This window comes from Otolemur garnettii, unplaced genomic scaffold (assembly GCF_000181295.1).
Source record: "Otolemur garnettii isolate 467f Iridium unplaced genomic scaffold, OtoGar3 scaffold00025, whole genome shotgun sequence".
Classification (NCBI taxonomy): Eukaryota; Metazoa; Chordata; class Mammalia; order Primates; family Galagidae; genus Otolemur; species Otolemur garnettii.
This window is the reverse complement of record NW_003852420.1, coordinates 14,408,405-14,421,873: the sequence shown is the minus strand read 5'-3', so window position 1 is coordinate 14,421,873 and position 13,469 is coordinate 14,408,405. Positions and strand designations below refer to the sequence as shown.

Below are 13,469 nucleotides of genomic sequence, written 5' to 3'. Positions count from 1 at the left end.
CTTTAAGGGCCTATCCTGTAATTTTTTCAACATGCTTCCCTCTAGTGAGGGTAAAAAGGGACTGCAGACGCCAGCCTTCTTGTGACATTCCACTTCTTCAAGACCTTTGCAAATGCTGTACCCCATCACTTCACAACTACCCTTCCCTCCCCTCTTACCCAGCTAACTCCTCCTCCAGATCTCACTGTAAAGTCCATGTCTTCAAAAAACCCTTCCCTTCTTTACCCACCCCATCTAAATTAGGCCTCCACTATTCTAAGATCAGTTCATGGTATTTACCACAATTCATAATTATATATTTGTGTGCATTTGGTTAACATTTACCCCTCTTCCTTCCCCATTACAGTGCAAGCTGCATGTGGACAGGAACATGCTGGCGCTACATCCGTGTGTCTAGTGCCTAAAACAGCTTGGCACATCATAAGTGCTCTCTCTCTCTCTCTCGTTCTCTCTTTCTATATATTTTTAATGGTTAGCAGCTTTTCTTTAGTTTTTTTCCCTAAAGATGGTATGCCCAATATTGACTCCAGTTTCTTGGGATACAAATTATTCATGGTATCTACAAAACGTAAGGGCTTATTAAAATGTCTGCTCTAGTCCACATACTGTGTTTGTTGCTTTAAATGCTATTGCTGATTCTCACAATGGCCCTGCAAGGTAGAGATAATCACCCCACTTTACAGATAAGGACCCCAATGTCCAGAGTGGTCAATTAAATTCCTCATAGTTATATACCTTGTAAGCAGTGGCAACACCAGACTTTAAATCCTTCAAACCCAGAGTCAAGAGTCTGTGCTCCTTCTGCTCAGTCCTCCTCAAATAGGGTATACAACCCCCCAAAGGTACACCCCAGCAGGCCGAGGAGCATGAGAAACCACCAGACAATGTGTGGTTTCTTTTGGTATTTCTTTTTTTCCTGATGATAACACAAAATATTTTTATGTTAAAACTGACAGATATATTGTAAGGTGTAATGTATAGTAGCACTATTCAAAGGAATTTAAAAAACAAAACACAGAAGTTAAAAAGAAATTTCATGCCCGTTGTTGCCCAGGCCTGTCTTAGGAACTTCCTTGGGAAAACATGAAAAGCACTTATTTGTCACTCTGTCTTCATATTATGTCCTTTTTCCTTGTTGCTGTATTTTTTTAAATGTCAACGTTCCAACCTCAATCTTCATTTTCTGCTCCTGTCCGATTAAAATATTTAATGAAAATGGCAGTGTGTCAACCATGGCATTGTCATTTTCGAAGTCGTTTATGAGGACACCTTTGTGTAGGTACAATAAATCTGATTGATTTTTATTACACATCTTAGTTTAGAATCACTTTTACATTCCTAGACAAAGAGATGATACAAATAAATATCAATTGTAAAACTTAGAGCCCCAAGTATTGGCATATTCTTTGTCTAAAGGTAGCCAAAGAGAAGGTCAAGATCAATAGCAACTCCAAGGAGCCATAAAGCCCACCACTTCTTGCCTGCCCCAGGATCACTCCTTTCATAAATAACCTCAAAAGCATTTCATTCAAGAAAGGAGGGCAGGCAGAAAGGTGACAGATTCCTGAACAATACAAGACAAAGAGGGCAGGCAGAAAGGTGACAGATTTCTGAACAACACAAGACAAAGCCTTGCGTGATAGACAGTAGCCAGGCCCACTATTCTTATCCAGTTCCCTCTGAGCATTTTTAGTATGGCTTTTAGAGTACATTAATAGCCCCATTTTCATCCACAGATGGGGTTTAGGTGGTCCAAGGTGTTGTTTGCACTATGCCTCCACCTTAAGTGGGAAATGTTGAGGCAGAACTGATATCCTGTGTTAACAGGGAATCGACACTTCTCAGAAACTTGGCAATGGTTCTACATTCAGTGAGGAAGGACTTACTAGAGTCTGACAGGAAAACAAGCAGAGAGCGGCCCATGCCTGAGCTGCAGCTCTCTGGCGCCCTTGGTCATGGAGGTGTGGGTGGAGCAATTCAAGCAGCATGCAGGCTTAGGGGGAACGATCCAACGTTAGGTCAGAGTCTTAAGAAAGTGCTTCATGCCTATGATTTGTGGCCTTGCGCTCTGAATCCAGGGGTCTTGTGACTTTAAAACACCAAGCCAGATACATTCTACCGATCAGAGCACACAGGGGTCTGAAGAAGGTTGCACCAACAGTCTCAAACTCCTGCTGCTGATAATCACTAGATCCTGTTAAGACTTCAGCAGCTGCAGCTGGCATGACAGCCCTCAGATGGCTTGGACCATTCTAGCATGACTACAGACATTAAAAACCTGGTCCCTCAGTGGGCTTGGTGGGTCCTCTATATACTTGGTTCAATTCAGAACTGAAAGCAGCAGCTTTCTGGTGGCAGCAAGACATTCTACCATCTGCTCTATTCAAATATTTATCGGATCCATTCTGAGAGAGGAAAAGCACCAGAGACTGGTTGGAAAGGGACAGCTTCCCTCCAAGTGGGTGTTCCTTTACTGTGTCCATAGACCACCACATGAACACAGCTTAGTACAAGGTGAGTTTGTTTTAAGAATCATGCCTGTCAACCTGGCTTCCTTCTTTTACTTTTGTAGAAAAGTTCTATGTGTCACTTAACCACTCTCGGTCAGAAAAGCCACCTTGAGATCTTAGCATTAAGGTCTGGTGTTACTCGTAGTTTTCAATTCTCAGATATGCTACATGAATATTTTTGGCCTACAGAATTCAGACTAACTTTGAGGAAATATGGTGGGAGAGACATGTGTAACCAGCAGATAACCATCTTAGGCTATCCACCTCATTGTTTGGTTCCTATTCAAACGGGCAAATTCTTAGTAAACAAGAAAGAAACACGTTTGATCTAGAGAAAAGATGAGGGAAGGCTCCATTATGCTCTGGGAACTGCCAAAAAGGGTCCTTGGGTGCAAAAAGAATGGTTACTAAAAAGGAGATAAGTGGCCAGACAACAGATCTCCATCTTGCAGAATGCTAAGACATTGCACTTGGTACCTCCTCTTTCCCACAGGTTCTGATCCAGAATTGTGCCCTGGGAACTGAGCAGCTGAGTTAAAATATAATAAATAACTCAGGGCCCACCTGAGTCGCCACTGTCCTGAGGCACCGTGCCAGCAAGGTGCACCAGTGTGGCAGACCTGGGGACTCCTATTGTCCCCTCAGGCTTGGCTCATGGACTCAGACATCCCTGTGGGAGTGCTTCCAGCCTGGATTAGTCATTAAATGGGCCTTTAATACAGACAAAAGGCAATAACTGCACATTAGTATACTTCTAAAATTGGGCAAGTTCTGGGTCTTTCTCTCTCTTACAGACACGCATGGACACACTCACAGAACACAGGCACCACTGTGCTCACACACCCATACACACTTAAGAGCTTCTCTGGGGGGAATGTGAGTAACAGTCACCTGATAACCAACATAAAATGAAGCTTCAAATCTCAATAATACAAGAAACTAAAACTTACAAACCAAACTAGTATATGTAAACGGGAATTCTGAACTCTCCTCTGAGCCTATTCGATCACACAGCCATTCCTCACCAGTGTCTCAGGCTCCACCTGGAGGGAGCCCCAGTTCTAGGGTTCGGTGAGTTCTCTGCTGAAAGCAGGCAGGGCTCATTTACTTCCGACGGTTATGTCTTCCCTTCCCACTGCGCTGAGTCTCGTGTCTCCATCTCTGCATCTGCCTAGTGACTCTTTGGCTCTTTATGCCAATATGGAACAAAATGGGGAATTCAAAAGTGCCACTATGTGTCTCCTTCCCTCAGTTCTAGTCCCGCCAGTGAAGGCAGAGTCAGCCTCCCTTCTCCCGCAAAATAGGCCCACTGTAGCGCACACACTGGAGGCAGACGATGGGCCTATCTATGCAAGGATGCTCAGAGGATGTGTGCATGGGAAAAGATGGGGACAAATAAAGAGTAAAGTGACCTGGTGTATTGTATGACATGGCACCGGCTTGTAGACTCAGGCCTTTGATAGGATGGTCATGGTTTTGAGGTTTTAAAGAAGTTGTTTCCCTAAATGCTCCAAGGAGGCAAAGGGAATGTTATTTCTATTGCTTCCAACATTGAATCCCTCAGGAGCAGAGATTGGAAGAGACTTCCTCATTGAGCAGATCCAATTCTCACAGATGTGCATGGAAGCGAGGCTGCTGATGGTGCCCACCTGGGGCCTGGATCCAAATGAGATTTTGCATTTCTCTCTATAAGAACAGGCACGCATTCAAGTTCTAGGGCCTTTCCACCTCAGTGTCATTTTATCCTAAGGCTCCAAAGATGTGGTCCTGCCAAAGTAATTCTGCCCTATTGTTCAACAAGAAGGGAGCCCAGTGTAAAGAACAGGCTAGAAAAGGAGAGGGGAGAGAAGTGAGGGCAGGAGAAGGGGAAGGAAAAGAAGAAAAGGGAGAAGGGAAGCAAGGTCACTGGTCATTCTCTTGCTTTCCACTTGGACTACTGCACTTTACCTTACCCATGCATTTCTGAGATGCTAATTAAAAGACGTTTCCCAGAGGGACTGAGTGCCGGATTAGGACCAGCACGTTCGACCAGATTAAGTTGGTTAATCTGCAAAGAGGCCATTGCTTCTCCTCAGGGGAACAGTTCTGAGTTTAGGCTCAAGTCCTCTCTGCAGCTTTTTGTCTCTTCTCTCAGAAGGCAAATGCTGTTTACGCCCTGGGAGAGGAGGAACTGGCTTTACTTTGGAACCAGCCCCCGAGACTGTGGATAAAGCTGAGATGCAGGGGTTCCTGAGGAAGAAGAGGAGGATCCCGACTTCCTTCCACTTTTAGGCCTGCAAAAGTCAAACACACGTTTATATTGCACATCCCATCTTCATCCCTGACACATCAAGTACTATTAACATTCCAAGTGGCCTTTCTCCAGTGGCTGAAAACCAGCATACTTTCAGCTATGAAACCACTAGGCTGGCACAGCCTGACCTTCTGGGCAAGGCTAACACGGCCTCTCAACAGAAGGCTGAGGGAGGGGAAGGGTCTCTGATTTTCAGTAATTGTTCTTCCATTAAAATCAAAGCTTGACTGTCATCTTTTTTTTTTTTTTTAAGACAGAGTCTTAAGCTGTCGCCCTGGGTAGAGTGTAGTGGCGTCACAGCTCACAGCAACCTCCAACTCTAGGGCTTACACAATTCTCTTGCCTCAGTCTCCCAAGTAGCTGGGACAACAGGCGCCCACCACAACACCCAGCTATTTTTTGGTTGTAGCTGGCATTGTCGTTTGGCAGGCCCGGGCTGGATTTAAACCTGCTAACTCCGGTGTATGTGGTTGGCGCCCTACCCACTTGAGCTACAGGTGCCGAGCCACTTGACTGTCTTCTCCAAATTGACAAAACAATATTAAATTTGCAGGTAGAATTTCTTCCATTTGGGGGTTTCCACCTAGTTATTTTCCTGAAACTTCTAATCTCAAATTTAATGAAACAGAATTTCTACTCTTGCACCAAATGGATGAGGTAAACTTAGCACGGAGGCCTGGAGCCTGAGTAGTGGATTTCTACATCTACACACCCAGGTTTGAACTTCAGCTCTGCCACTTACTTGCTGGGTTTCCTTGGATGTGGCTAATTTCTCAAATTTTCTAAGTCTTAGCTTTCTCATCTGTAAAATGGGACTGACGATAATATTTACAAGATTTTTTCCAGGAAATTATTAAAAGAATTCTTACAAAGCACTTAGGATGAGACCTGACACCAAGTGGGAACTGAAGAACTGACCCCAATTTCAGCAGGAGACATGCTCCTTACAGGTCTGGGTGCATTAAGCATTCTTGTATTCAGTATACCTGGCATAATGTCTCGACCATAAATATTTTGGGAAGAAATAAGTAAACGCAGAAGTAATATGGCATTATTTTCTAGCATGTTCTGCAAAGCATTCCATGATAAGCAAACACTCTTGTCACCCTTTACCTTGGTTTGTCCTTGTTCAAATATGTTCTGTTTGTTGTTCAAACACAAGTCATCCAAGCCACTCACCTGGCCTTAGATTTCTTATTTGCAGTGCTTTCGAAGGATGATGCATCCACCTGTATCTCATCTTCATCCTGCAGCGCTGCATCCAGTGCAGCCTGGACCTTGGGGGCGATGGCTGGGCCCTCATAGTCTCTGGTGGTCCGGCTGGGCATGTCCAACTCTAACAGCACAATGTTTTCTGCCTGCAGAATCACAGCCATCACCAGCCATCCATCAGGAGGTTGGCCTCCTTTCAGACACAGGGAGGGCAAGCAATCTAGGTCCCTCCAAGAATAGAACTATGCAGGGCCTGCCACGAAAGAACCTGCCTACAAGAAGTAATGTGGGCTCGGTGCCCGTAGCACAGTGGTTACGGTGCTAGCCACGTACACTGAGGCTGGCGGGTTCGAACCTGGCCCAGGTCAGCTAAACAACAACGACAACTGTAACAAAAAATAGCCAGGTGTTGTGATGGGTGCCTGAAGTCCCAGCGTCTGGGAGGCTGAGGCAAGAGAATCGCATAAGCCCAAGAATTTGAGGTTGCTGTGAGCTGTGACACCACAACACTCTACCCGGGCAACAAAGTGAGATTCTTGTCTCAAAAAAAAAAAAAAAAAAGTAGTAATGTAGTTTCATCATTTTTTTCCTAGTGGGATTCAGGTGATTTTTATTTTCTTCTCTATGCTTTCCTGTATTTCCCTTCTCTTTCTTTTAAACAATGAACATGTTTTATAGCCTAAGGGAAATGATCCAGGAAAAATTATTAATTAAGCAAAACCTATGTATTACTGACAATTTGAAAATAGAAAAAGGTATGAAGAAGAAAATAGTAATTACCAATAATGTCACCACCTGCAGCAGCACTGATGAACTCTGCAGCTGCCGAAGGGAGAAGGCAGTGGGATGTACGCTGAGGGTGTGTGTGACAGTGCACGTGCTTATATGTGCACTTTAAAACCCGACTGGGCCCCACCTCATAACTGGCCTTGTGGATTGATTCCTTCCTTCCTTTGGTATCTGGTGTAAGCCTTTCCTAATTCCTCAGACAAGAGTACAGAGGGAAGAGCACCCACAGTTTCATACCTGCCATCTTCTCTAACTCCTCCTAGTCAGTGAAGCTCTAGCCCCAGGGCTCCAGGGGTGGGGCAGGTGGAGCCACTGCAGGGAGAACGTGAAGAGAGAGAATGGCTCCATTTTCCAGCTTTAGATATTCAGATAGTGCATAAAATTTCTCCAGAAGAAGCATGTCTACTGCTAAAGACATTTGAGAGTCTCTGCGGCTTTAAATTCTACTTTTGAATCCAGTTAGATCCCTAAAACCCGGCATGTTTGATTTGGGCCCTTTAAAGTCAGGTTTTTGGCTTAAGACATGAAATAACTGGCAAGAGATGCACCATCAGCAACTACTAGAAAAATGCTTCTGAGGATGCTGAGTGACATACCACTCATCATCCACCATATAAAACCCCACTGATCTTCTTGCACTTCCTTTTCTTTATTTTAAATGAAGTGCCAGAAAGAACAGTGCCTGGGGAACACACTAATCCTAATCTTCTGTTTGGCTCTGGTTGCCAAGGGAGACTCACATTTTTTCCCTTTTAAGTGAAAATCTTTCATTATAAAAATAATGCAGGTTCCCTGTTTATAGTTATAAAATGCAGGGAAGCAATAAGAAGAGAATTTAGGCTGAGCATACTTCCACTAACCGGAGATAACCAGTTCACATTTTGATATATTTCATAACAGACTTTTTTATTCATATATACACTTCTGGTATAAATTTTTTTATAACTGGACATTATGTCTCCAAGTTCACCTACTTGCCAGCTACCTGACTCATTGCATCAAGTAGGTAGGAGAGTTCAATTAGAGAAAACAATAGAGGGTCAAGAACATAGCAAGTACTTACAAATAGAAGCTCTCAAGGCATTTTTTTTTTTTTTTTTTGAGAAAGAGTCTCATTATGTCCCCCTTGGTACAGTACCATGGTGTCACAGCTCACAGCTACCTCTAACTCTTGGGCTTAAATGATTCTCTTGCCTCAGCCTCCCAAATAGCTGGGACTACAGGCACCCACCACAACACCTAGCTATTTGTTGTTGTTGTTGTTGTTATTGTTGTTGCAGTTGTCATTGTTGCTGTAGCTGGCCCAGGCCAGGTTTGAACCCACCAGCCTCAGTGTATGTGGCTGGTGCCGTGACCATTGTGCTACAGGTGCCGAGATTCTCATGGCATTTTTATTGTGAAATATTTTTTGGTCATTAAATAGTCCTCAATTACATCACTTTAAATGACTACATGACTGACATGCAATTTTTTCTTTTTTTTGAGACAGTCTCAGTTTGTTGCTCTCAGCTGAGTGTCATGACATCATAGCTCACAGCAACCTCAGACTCTTGGGCTCAAGTGATCCTCTTGCCTCAACGTCCCAAGTAGTTAGGACTATAGGTGTGTCCATTTCACCCAGCTAGTTCTTCTATTTTTAGTAGAGACTGGGTCTCTCTCTTGCATAGGCATGCCTGGAACTCCTGAGCTCCAGCAATCCACCCACCTCGCCCTCCCAGAGTGCCAGGATTACAGGTATGAGCTACCATGCCTGGCCCTGACATGCAATATGCGAGATGGAAATACTAGAAGTTCTTTACCACAAGCCCATCTCCTGTCACAAGGCATCTGCATTCTTTCTTGCCTTCCCACAGAACAGTTTGAAGTTTTTTTGATTTTTTTTTTGAGACAGAGTCTTGCTTTGTTGCCCTTGGTAGAGTGCCGTGGCGTCACAGTTCACAGCAACCTCCAACTCCTGGGCTTAGGTGATTCTCTTGCCTCAGCCTCCCGAGCATCTGGGACTATAGGTGTCTGCCAAAATGTCTGGCTGTTTTTTGTTACAGTTTGGCTGAGGCCGGGTTCGAACCCACCACCCTCGTTATATGGGGCCGGAGCCCTGCTCACTGAGCCACAGGTGCCGCCCTGAAGTTTATTGTTAACGTTTGCTGTCCACTATGAACAGATGGCTGCACTCTCCTCCTTCCCTAGTCTTGACTTTCTAAATCTTATTCTAGAGGATTAAACATCATACTTACTACAACAGTCACCAATATCACAATCTGTGTCTCATGTGATCATTTATACGGTCGCGACATTATTCTACTTTATTATTAATATAAGTTATCATTATTGTTATATTTATTTATTTGTCATAATTGTTATTGTTATAAATATCTTCAACTACTTCTGGAAAGCACCAGGGCACAAACTCTGGGCAGAACATTGCCCTAAGGGTTTACATAGATCTAAACTACTTCAAAGAAGAGAAAAGGAAAAACCCCCAAACAATCTTCTCACCCTGTATCGAGCCTCTGGACGCATCATCATGGACATTCTTGCATGCTGGCTCAGTGGTCTCTTATACCCCACGGCTGAGACTGGCCGCTTCATCATCTGCTGATTCCTGGAAATGGACTGCAGCGTTAGAGGCCTGGCTGCAATGTGTCCCACAGCCCCGGCCCCAGGATTGGCCCTGTGGAACAAGCACTTAGAAAACTCTGAGCCAGACAGAACCTGAAGCAAGTAACTCTCTGGACCAAGGAATGATGTAAGTAGGGCAGGAGCTGCTTCTATTTTCTGCTTGAGTTGCTTTCTGATTCAGATGTGAGTGTCATTCATCTTTTAAGCCAGAAGGGAGCTTAGTCATCATCCAGTTCTTAGATGGCAGACACAAAAGCCTAGCTGTCAACATTCCCCACCTCTGCATCCTTAGCAGACAACTCCCATCTTCCTAGCAGGGCTCAGACTCAGACTGAGAGTCCTCAACACTGTGGGTCAGGCTGACACACAGAAAACACTTCTGTGCCGCCCCTCACTTGGCCTAGCACATGCTTCACTCCACAACTGGGGAAATGGAAATGCAGGAGCTTGAGTTAGGTCGTTAGTTTACCGTGACAAAGTCTTCCCATCCCTATTTCCACACTCATCAATAAACTTTTACCTCGTGGATCCCCAGCAACTACAAAGTTAGAAATGCCATTGATTCTTGGTTAAAATGAATCAAACTGTGCTCTTACCATACCCTTTTGTCCAAGTCCAACTTATCAACATTTTTGCCCTTCTCCCCCCATGAAAGTCTACTTAAAGTTAACAGTGACTTACTCCAGTCTGGTTATAGGGTGTAATTTCCAATGATCTTCCTCTTCATCAAAGAATGATCTATTCATAATTTTATTTTTTTCTTCCAGAGGAATAAAGTTTTCTATAATAAGATGCCTGTAAGAGCACACAGAACATGGGTGAATACAGATGAAGAATACACACAGAATGCTGGCTATCTGGTCTCATGTACAATGAGTAATTAGATAAGACTCAAGGAATTTAGCAAACATTTACTGAGCAGGTACTATGGACCTAACATCATGCAAAGAGCTAGGATACAGATATAAATGTCATGTTCATGCCTGAGACAAAGAGGTAACGGTGCAGCACCCTTACATATGACAGGTGCTGACATTGGTCTGATTTAGAAATATGGAGAAATTACTTCTGCCTGGGCAGGATCAGCTTGAGGATGTGAACAGGCTGAAGGAGGTAATGCCTGGGACTATATTGGTGGAGGGCCACTGGTGCTGCTAACCCAGGTCAGTAACTTCTAAAATGTCAAAAACAAGGCTGGGCATGGTGACTCATGACTGTAATCATATACTCTGGGAGTGTAGCACTCTGGGAGGCAAGGCAGGAGGATCCCTTGAGCTTAGGAGTTCAAGACCAGCCTGGGTAAAAGCAAGACCCCATCTCTACATCAAAAATAGAAAAATTATCTGTTGTGGTAGGTGCCTATAGTCCCAGTTACTCAGGAGACTGAAGCAGGAGGCTCGCTTAAGCACAGGAGTTTGAGGTTGCTATAAGCCAGGCGGAGGGCATAGCACTCTAGCCTGAGCAACAGAGTGAGACTCTGTATCATTCCTAAATAAATAAATAAAATGCTGAAAGCTGGCTGTGTGCAGTGGTTCATGCCTATAATCCTAGTACTTTGGCTCAGCGCCTGTGGCTCAAGCGGCTAAGGCGCCAGCCACATACACCTAAGGTGGTGGGTTCAAATCCAGCCTGGGCCGCCAAACAACGATGGCTGCAACCAAAAAATAGCTGGGCGTTGTGGCGGGTGCCTGTGGTCCCAGCTACTTGGGAGGCAGAAGCAGTAGACCTGCTTGAGCCCAGGCGTTGGAGATTGCTGTGAGCTGCGATGCCACAGCACTCTACCCAGGGTGATAGCTTGAGGCTCTGTCTCAAAAAAAAAAAAAAAAAAAATTCTAGTACTTTGGGAGACCAAGCAGGAGGATTGCTTGAGCGCAGGAGTTTGAGACCACACTGAGCAATATAGCGAGACTCTTGTCTCTTAAAACAGAAAAAATTAGACAAGTGTGTGGTGGTGTGTGCCTATGGTCTCAGCTACTCAGGAAGCTGAGGCAGGAAGACTGTTAGAGCACAAGAGTCTGAGGTTGTAGTGAGCTGTGATCATGCCACTGCACTCTAGCCTGGTCAAAAGAGTGAGACCCTGTCTCAAAACAAACAAACAAAAAATTGCTGAAAACATTAGAAATTAAGCTGCCTTCCTCTAGTCCCAAGGCTTGTTGTTCAATCTGGAAAATGTCCCATTCTAATTAACCAAGACAAAGAACAGAACCAAATGGATTTCAGTCCCTTAGTGCACTGAGAATGAAGGCCATTCCTGAGAAGTCTCTGCCTGACAAGTGCCCAGGAAACATTTCAAACAAGGAAACCGGAACCCACTGGGCTGCATCTCTCCATGGTGATGACTGACTCCTATCACGGCTCTGCCTTCACTCTTTCAAAACCTTAGGACAGAACAATGCCAAAGGACTGCTTATGTGGGAGCGATGCAGAACAAACACCACAGAAGTGTTGGGGACTGTGAGAAACAGGCTGACTCACTGTTTATTCAAAAGATATAAAAAAGAGCTACAACAATGAAAAATGGCTTCCTTAGGAAAAAAGTATTTTGGGGAGATAATATTTTCTGTCTTCGTTTTTCATAACCTATATTTAAGTTTTTCCAATTTTTATATCAGAAATGTAAAAAACATAATTACCCACAATTTCAGTATCTAGAAATAACTATTAGTAATATTTTGATATATATTTTATTCTGACCTTTTTTCTAGATGTACATACATACAAAGAGCATAGTATAACACACATGTTTAATATTAAGGGTTCCTTTCCAAATTTGAAATTTGGTCATTAAAAAATTTCTCTGAGGTTCAGCGCCCATGGTCAGTGGTTCGGCACCAGCCATGTATGCCAGGGCTGGCAGGTTTGAATCCAGCCTGGGCCTGCCAAACAATGACAATTACAACCAAAAAATAGCCAGGCATGGTGGGCACCTGTAGTCCCAGCTACTTGGGAGGCTAAGGCAAGAGAACTGTTTAAGTCCAAGAGTTTGAGGTTGCTGTGAGCTGTGATGCTATAGCACTCTATCACAGGTGACATAGTAAGACTCTATCTCAAAAAAAAAAATTCCTTTGAAAAGTTTTTCTTTACAGAAAAATTCTAGATCATGATGCATAAGGAATGATATAGAATAGAAAAACAATGGGCAGTGCCTGTGGCTCACTGAGTAGGCTGCCGGCCCTATATACCGAGGGTGGCGGGTTCAAACCTGACCCGGCCCAACTGCAACCAAAAAATAGCCGGGCGTTGTGGCGGGTGCCTGTAGTCCCAGCTACTCGGGAGGCTGAGGCAGGAGAATCGCCTAAGCCTAGGAGTTGGAGGTTGCTGTGAGCTGTGTGACACCATGGCACTCTACCAAGGGTGATAAAAGTGAGACTCTGTCTCAAAAAAAAAAAGAATAGAAAAACGATGTTTTTTAACCACTAATGAAATAATGGTTTCAGACAAAGATCATTGTTGGCTGAAACAACTAGCTCCGTGGTTCTCAAGCCAGAATGCACATTAAAATCACCTACAAAGTTTTGAAAAATATCTTGCTCAAACCTCGTGAGAGACCAATAGTTCTCAGTGTGTTCACCAAACCAGTAGGAGGAATACCTAAAACCTGTTAGAAATAAAAATTCTCAGGCCCTGCCCCAGACTTACTAACTCAGACTCTTTGGGAGAGGCCCAGCAATCTGTGTTTAACGAGCCCTTCAGGTGATTCTGATGTCTGTTAAAGTTTAAGGACCACTGCCCTAGACCAGTTAAATCAGGATGGGGGAGAGGCAGGCATTACTATTTTTTAAAACTCCTTGGTGTATAGCCGAGATTGAGAACCAGTGCTTCGGAGCTAGCTTTCTGTGAAAGCGATATAAGGTGGATAGAAACATAGTTAACTGATACACTGAAGAAAGAGACTAACAAACCCAGAATGTAGGCTATATCTATAGGCTATCTGACCCAACTATGAACAAAAATTTTTTTTTTTTTTTGAGACAGAGCCTCAAGCTGTCCCCCTGGGCAGAGTGCCGTGGCATTACAGCTCACAGCAACCTCCAACTCCTGGGCTC

General features: G+C 44.0%; 1 protein-coding gene across 1 annotated transcript in view; it reads right to left on the bottom strand.

Annotated features, from left to right (window-relative positions):
• Positions 1 to 1,274: 1,274 nt before the first annotated feature.
• The window catches only part of KIF3B (kinesin family member 3B), a 51,038-nt gene continuing 38,843 nt past the window's right edge, over positions 1,275 to 13,469 (bottom strand). The window contains exons 6-9 of the mRNA XM_003788086.3: positions 10,105 to 10,218; positions 9,301 to 9,406; positions 5,983 to 6,161; positions 1,275 to 4,783 (exon numbers count right to left, since the gene is read on the bottom strand). Coding sequence (XP_003788134.1) covers positions 4,687 to 4,783; positions 5,983 to 6,161; positions 9,301 to 9,406; positions 10,105 to 10,218 — 496 coding nt within the window. The 3' untranslated portion in view covers positions 1,275 to 4,686. The remainder of the gene's footprint in view (positions 4,784 to 5,982; positions 6,162 to 9,300; positions 9,407 to 10,104; positions 10,219 to 13,469) is intronic.